The following is a 7,839-nucleotide window of genomic DNA, read 5'->3' as shown; positions in this document are numbered from 1 at the left end:
CCCACAATCTGGATTGTGACTGTCGCCAGTGGAACGTCGTGCTGTTCGCACAGGTAACTCGCTTGAGAAGAACCCGGCTATTACACGCGATGATAAAATTGACATAACTACGCGGTAAGTCACGAACACCAACAAACAAAATGGAAGTTTTGGTTAGAAATAAATACTTTTTCTTGCCGTATATCTAATAATAGACAGATGTCATCGTCTCTCCAGATGTCTTTTTTATTTTTCTGTCGATAGCCGGACACGTGTTCAGCAGCCATCTTGTATTTTCTCGCGCGCGTGGGATTGTGGGATCTCTCTTATGACTGGATCTAGTTGCAAGAACTCTCTCCAGTCGATCGCGATAGAACCTCGTTTCAGTCGAGATTGAAACGGTCGAGAGCGTTCTCACCACGGAACTCTCTCCGACCTTAGTCACAATCTAGATCGAAATGCTCGGTGCGAACGGGGTATTAAAAAAAACCTCCCGGAAGGCATCCCTCCTAGGCAGATCGTCCAAGTGTTGCGTTGCCATAACTTAACCAACAACAACATAAGAGGCCCTCTTAGTGCCCACAGGGCAAAAAGAGAAAAAAATTCTATCGACACAAAAATAACCTTAACGAGTAATTCTGATGAGAACCCGAAGAGCTATCATCTTCTACGCCATTAAAAGTAATTATATGCAGCAAGCAATATAAATTTATTTAAACCAAAAGATAAACTAATTTTATTTTGATATGATCTATTCATATTTACTCTATTAATTAAAAATAATGAATGATGTACAAATGAACTAGATCAAAAAGTACAGCTATCCCTTGATTAATGCGGTTAATTAAAATACAGTATGTTAATTAAGTATGACAGCTGGTAGAGCCACGTAAATTAAAACTTCTGCCACATATGTAAAGGGATTGTCACAATTAATTTTGCCCGTTAATCAAATCCCGCGTTAAGAAAAACTGTGTTAATTAAGCAAGATATACCTGTTATCTATTTTGTTCCTTTTTTTAAACTTTTTGCCCGATGGCACTAAAATGGCCTTTCTTCAGGGCCCAAAATACATTTGTCCCGGTTACAATGAATGGCAGAGCCCGAACTAAAGAGGACAAATCACCCTATGAAAAATTATAATATAAAGGACCTACATCTGAATTTTTGCTGCCTGAATTAACTAGATGTTCCTGTAGCTGAAAGTAGTCTTAAAAAACAAACAAAAAAATTGACTGCAAATTGCCATAATCTCAAAATTATCTTTGAATGGATATTCAAGTCTCTTAACGCGTGAATGTGTTTCCCTCTAACTCTCCATTTTGTTAGATCCACTAATCATATACAGTATACATTATCGGGTTGCAATATGAAAAAAACTGTAGACCTATAAATTTCCACTGTCGTCCGTCCCTCTGTCTTTCCTTATTCTCGAGAATGGAATTAGATAGATGAAATCAGAGACCAAATATGGAAACCTTACAGGCATGAGGCCCCGATTGACTATATATGAACTTCCGGTGCAAACCGCAAATAATGTTAAATTTAAAAAAATTAAAAAGCCCAAAAGATACTTAAAGATATCTCAAACTAATGAGTTAAAATTACTCAGTTTTTCTGATTTCAAAGAAACTAAAAAACATTCAAGTTGAAAGAATTGAAGTCAATCACTTTCTTACTTTATTAAACATTTTCACCAAATGCATTTCACTTAACAGCCTCTTCAGTGGTTATTTCGTTTAACATTATCTGTGCTCTTATATTTGATTAGCCCATCCCAGTATGCATCTATGTTGACTCACGTATTCAAATTAATAGTATTTGCATAACTTTTAATACAATAGTGTTCCACAATGCTTCTTACAAATGAATTTTCTATTTTATACAATATTTTTATGTTATTACGATTAAGAGTACAGTACAAGTGTTATTACTACAATGTTGATACCAGGGAGATTCTATTATTTTTAATCGTATTGCCGCTTCGTGCCCTTTCAATCTTATTCCGAATTTTCTTCCTGTCTCTCCGATGTAAACCTTATCTGTGCATGTACAGTACATTGAAGTTTATAAACGACTCCGGCCATATCCAAAGGATTCTTCTGAATTGTAGACCTTCCTTTGTTTATTGAATAAATGCTTTTACTAAATCTATTATTTTGTTTTCCTATCAGATTCACTGGGTGGTTACCTAAGAAATATTTATATTTTTTCATACAGTTTTTTAATATAAGGAATTTTAATAAATNGTTATAACAGATAATGTAACAATAAAACTCTTCTCTGTAAACTATTTGAATTGTATCAAAAAAGTGTGAAAAAATAAAAAATTTAAATACTAAATGATAAAAATAAAGACACACCAATTCAAAATGTCAGTTTACTTTATTTCAACTTTATTCCTGAAAATAAAAAAAATATACATTAATAAATTAGAGTTGAGTTGAATACACTAAACAGATGATAATATACTCACTTCTGGAACTTCAAGCTCCTTGGCTTTGATTTTCTCAATAAGATCGTGAGGATGGCTACCATCTATCGTGCATCCCACAGACTGGCAGGTACCCAAGATTTCCTTCACCGTGCCGGCCAGATCTTTGGCCATGGAACGTGGTCTCATAGTACGAGCAATGGTAACGATGTCATCAAAAGCAAGATTTCCATTGTGTTTTACTGCAAGATAAATTTTATCCACATTTTAGAATATTTTGTTACATTGTATATGTTACAAACCACACATGATAAAAAGCCATCATGCATACCATGTTTAACTTTCTTTCTGTCTCTGGGAGGTTCCTTCAAAGCTCTGATGATGAGTGAAGCAGCACTAGGAACAACTTCAATCTGAGCTTGTCTGTTTTGAATAATCAACTTGACTGTGATTTTCAAACCTTTCCAATCTGCAGTGGCCTTGGCAATGTCATCTCCAACTTTTTTTGGTGACTAAGTAGAAAACATTTCAATTTTAAGTACAAAATTAAGTACAATCGAATCAATAATAATAATAAAAATCGGATGCCCTCAGATCTCATAATCTTCAATCAATGGGACACATCCGTTACTAGCCATTACTAATGCCACTACAAAAAGTGAGGAAACAGATGAATAGAGCGAGACAAAGATGTAAAAGTGGGGAAATTAGGGTTAGAGCGAAGCAGCACTTTCACAGCATTCACGGTCTCCCTCAAGATTTGGTTGTAATCATCGGGCATCAGAATATTCAATTTTTTCAATGATTCAATCAGAATATTCATTAATAAAATAATGAATATGTAAAAAAAACTAAGTTACATTGATGTAACAGACTTCAAATACAGGTAAACTTCACTTAAATGAATTCTTTTCTTGAAAACATTTCATTAACCTTTGATTAGCAAGGTAGTTTCTTTTGCATGAACTATCAACAAAGGGAGAGGGGAACATTTTATGACCATCTTTGAAAAATAACTATATTTTGTGCAAAAAAAAAAAAAAAAATACACAGTAATGTCAGACTGAATAATAAACATTTTTGCAGCCAAGAACACATATTTACTTACTAATTTAAATCAAAATATAAACTATTAATATTATTCCTAAAAAAATTGCACTGCCAGTACACCAATGAGCAAACCAACAATGTTAATAAATGCAGTTAACTAAGTGACTTATATGCACTCTCAATAAGGAACAACAGCCTAAAAACAAATCATTTACAATACTGCCAACTGAGAGAAATATGTTTAACATTATTTGCATCTTGTACAAAGGGAATACTTTGTGCAAAAGAAAAAACTGAAACATTCAAATTACATCATAAAAAATATACTTAAGCTCAACAATAACTAAAATTTTCAGAATATGAAACAAATGAATGGTAGAATAAACAAACATAATAGACAAGGTGGGCACAGTATATCCCTTGGGAAGGGCCAAGTGAGAATTTGTAAAGTAAAATACAAAACTTAAATGAGAAACTTAGGTAACTTTCTAATATATAAATATAAAACACAAAAAAAGTCCGCATTTTTAAAAATACCAAAAATTATGCAAAATAATTTAATATAATAGTTTTAAAATTAACTCCAGGTTCACATCATTAAAAGTTAGCTATTACAAAGGAATGTATAATCATCAGTTCCCTAAACATTATTTGGCACCATTATATAAAGAATTTTTGATCTTGTCACAATCATGATTAACTTGCCTGGCAGATTGCTGAAGCAGTTACAGCTTCTGGGGAAACAATTTAATCCAGGCAATCAAATAAACTCCAAGAATTTTTTCAGTGATCTACCCCAGATGTCTTGCTCACCACACAATCATCCCCATTTGCGGTCTGGTCAAATCTAAAATAACTTGTGAAAAGGGACCACTTTAGTGTTCACAGGCAGTTTGATCCAGAGTACTGACAACAAAAGCATTTTTACAACACACACAAATCAAAAAGATCTGTAAATAAAAGCCAAATTCTAAAATAATAAATAAGCACACATCGTCCCTAATTTGCTGTTACAACCAATTCTGTACAAACTTGACCTCTAAACAAGTTACATAGGAGGTTTTTGTTTCAACCTCTGATTGTGCAGATAAACAGCCAATCAAGTGGAAGGAGGCAGGTATTTGTGAAGGCAATTGCACATCTCTGCTATAATAGCCACTACCACTTCTGTCATTACATCATTGTGGGCTTAGTTGCAGGCACTTAAACACGGTTGCTACGATTGACTCTCCCGCCAAGTGCAAGTTGCATAATATAATTTGATTTCTTCAAGCAGAAGAGAATAGTGCTGCAGAAATTTAGTGAAGAATGAGACAGGTATATGGTGAAACTTGAAAACTTTATGAGAAATTTAAAGGAGACCAAATCAATGTTCACGACAAAGGACAAGGACACAAGTCTGTCGCAACAGAAGATATTTGTTCAGTGAGTTGACAAAGCGGCTTGAAAAAACAGAGGTTTGCCATAAATGAGTTGTGCATGGAATTTCCTGAAGTTTCAAGATAATCTGTTTACAGGATCATAACAGATCATCTACACTACAAAAAACTGTGCACTCGAAGGGTTCCAAAGATGTTGTCGATGACCACAAAGGTCACTGAATGGCAACAGCAGTGACATTTCTCACTCATTATGATGCTAAAAGCCAAGTCTCATCTCCAGTCACAATGTCAAAAAATCATCACAATTTTTTGACATGAGTGGAGATGAAATTTGAATTCAATACATCACCCCTGAAATATAAGAACAGTCACGACAATGCCCAACCTCAGTGCTGCTGTAACCCAACAGCTTCTTCAGCGATTTCAATGGAAACTTTTTAAACACCAAGCATATGGCCCCAATTTAGTGCTGAGTGACTTCCACGACTCCCCAAACTGAAAAAGTGGCTAGAGGAGGGCAGAGATTCGAGACTAATGATGATCTTCAAAACATTAAGGCCCATCTCAAGTCACTGGCTGCAACATTCTACAAAGAGGGAATTGCAAAGCTCGCTCACAGATTTGACAAACACCTCAATCTTCACAGCAATCACGTTGAAAAGTAACCATGTTTGTACATAACTTTCTGTAATAAATTAATTTTGTTATTTACACTTGTCTTTGTTTTATGGACCATCAAAGGTTGAAACAAAAACTGCCCTCGTATTTTAGTACGATAAAGCAACATTAATTTGCCCACATACAGAACAGAGACAACCTGTTAAACTTTCATTGTGACATAACACTCGTTAAAAAGGTTTTTCGTGGGTTGTTATTAAAAAACACAGTGTTAAGTTGTTAGAAGTCGTTTATTTTCATTTTCACTGCACAAAATGTAGACAAATTGCCTAAAAGTAATTTCTACCCAAATTTACATTTAATACTAAATAACATTAAGTCGTCCACTCAGATGCTTGTAACAACACAGTAAATATGTGTTCAAATGTAAAAATACAAGAACCTTAAAAAAAATTCAGAAACTCATCAATTTTGATAAAAATGCATAAAATTTTTCAAAAATGTGTTAAAAATCAGGATTATATTTAAAATTGATCATTTTACAGAATTTGTGACGTTTTACCTGTATTTTCAAGTTATAAAATTGCTTAACTTCCTACATGTTACTGTATAATCAATGAAAACGTGACAATTATTCTTACTGTTTCACATTTAGAGTAATTGTTTCAACATAACAGTATTTCATACAAATACATGTAAAATTGAAAACAATTTTACCTACTATAATACTGAAACAAATACATTATTAACGAGAAACTCATTGTTATTAAAACTTGAAAATGTTATATTACATTAAACAGCATTTTGGAATTAACACTTACCAATCCTAAAGGACCGACTTTGGGTGCAAGAGATGACGTGGCACCAACTTCTCCACCCACTACTCTCAAATAAACTAAATAATGGGTTAAAATTTATTAATATTTTGTATAAATTATATTCTGTACAAAAATTGCCGTTTTGTAATAATTACAAACACAATAATCATTATTCATAAAAATAACATCACGTAAATATACCACGTGGTATGGTAATTTTCTAAAAGATTAATCTATAAAAGTAATAAACGTTATATATAACAGATATTATTATAAATTATTTTTAAAAAACAAACAAAATCGGCCATTATTTACAGAAATCCTTACAAAAGTTAACATTTTCTTACCGAATTTTCTAGTAATGGGCTATGGCGGCTCCATTCTTCTTCATAATAACGAGTTATTTATATAGTTTAAAACCTAACTTACCGATTTTAGTTTCGGTTGGATCAAATTTTGGTGGCATTTTAAAGATGAAAATGGATTGCAGTTGATAGTGTTGGATGAGTCTTGTTAGACACGACCAAAAGAGTTGCACCCCAACTGCTACTTACGTGAGCGGGACGCACAATGCGGATTTATTCTCCCTACCGTATATCGATAATTCGCTATAGCACAAAAGTAGCCAATGTCTAAAAATATTTATAATTTTTTTGTTGTAATTTTATTTTTAATACTTTTTCAATAACAATAAATATTTTATAATTAAAAAATATATTTTTTAAATATTCAAATGAATAAAATCTTTCGTATTATAAGAAATTCAATTTCAGAAATATAATTTTTGTAACGATTAATATGAAAAATGAGAAATTTTAATTTTAATTATTTTTATTTATTTTATTTTACTTATTTAAACAATAATTTTTTTAAAATCAAATAAACTCCCTCTTCAAAAATAAAACATAAAAATATTTAGTTTTTAAATAATTAGAATAAAAACAAAGTTTAAACAGAATAAAATATAATACAAAGATCCCTCTCGACAATAATAATAACACGTATGAAAAATTTAAAATGTGGCAAGAATAATCTATATATATAAAAATGAATGTATGTCTGTCTGTTCGTCTGTCCTTCATGCATTACCACACCGTTTATCCGATTGCCATGAAACTGTGGGAAGTTTTTTAATTTAATACACTCCCGCGAAGGTTTCTGGCATAGTACATTTATCCTACGATAGATGGCGCGCGTGTATACGAGCATTTCACTGTGTGCGCGATCGATTTCAAAAAATATTCTTCTATATATGCATTTGTGAACTGTTATTTACGATATTTGTAATAATTTTTGTTTAATCACTTTATTTCAACTTTTTTTATGCTAATTATGTATTCGCTCGAACTTTGTTAAAACCTTAACTGTACCCCGAACAACAACCGACGTTGTAGGAGGAAATTCACCTATTTTACCGATCTAGGGATCCCCCTTTTTCAAATTTTAATATCAACTCAAAATAATTTAAAAAGACAAATTACAATAAAACGGTTTATTATCCAACTATCAGAAATTTCACAACATGCCAAGGAAGAGAGGAAGGAGCAATTAAATAATT

The 7,839-nt window shown here is 32.4% G+C and overlaps 1 protein-coding gene across 1 annotated transcript; it reads right to left on the bottom strand.

Annotated features, from left to right (window-relative positions):
• Positions 1 to 2,345: 2,345 nt before the first annotated feature.
• LOC111622832 (60S ribosomal protein L12-like) lies at positions 2,346 to 6,878 on the bottom strand. Its single transcript, XM_023365254.1, has 5 exons — positions 6,711 to 6,878; positions 6,285 to 6,358; positions 2,745 to 2,925; positions 2,456 to 2,655; positions 2,346 to 2,381 (listed from the first exon to the last, which is right to left on the bottom strand). The coding sequence occupies exons 1-5, from the start codon at positions 6,745 to 6,747 to the stop codon at positions 2,376 to 2,378; spliced, it is 498 nt and encodes a 165-aa protein (XP_023221022.1). The 5' UTR covers positions 6,748 to 6,878; the 3' UTR covers positions 2,346 to 2,375.
• Between the last annotated feature and the right edge of the window lie 961 nt (positions 6,879 to 7,839).

Source organism: Centruroides sculpturatus, unplaced genomic scaffold (genome assembly GCF_000671375.1).
Source record: "Centruroides sculpturatus isolate CEXI.00-Female unplaced genomic scaffold, Cexi_2.0 scaffold332, whole genome shotgun sequence".
In the NCBI taxonomy this organism is placed as follows: Eukaryota; Metazoa; Arthropoda; class Arachnida; order Scorpiones; family Buthidae; genus Centruroides; species Centruroides sculpturatus.
This window is presented reverse-complemented; position numbering and strand designations above follow the sequence as displayed.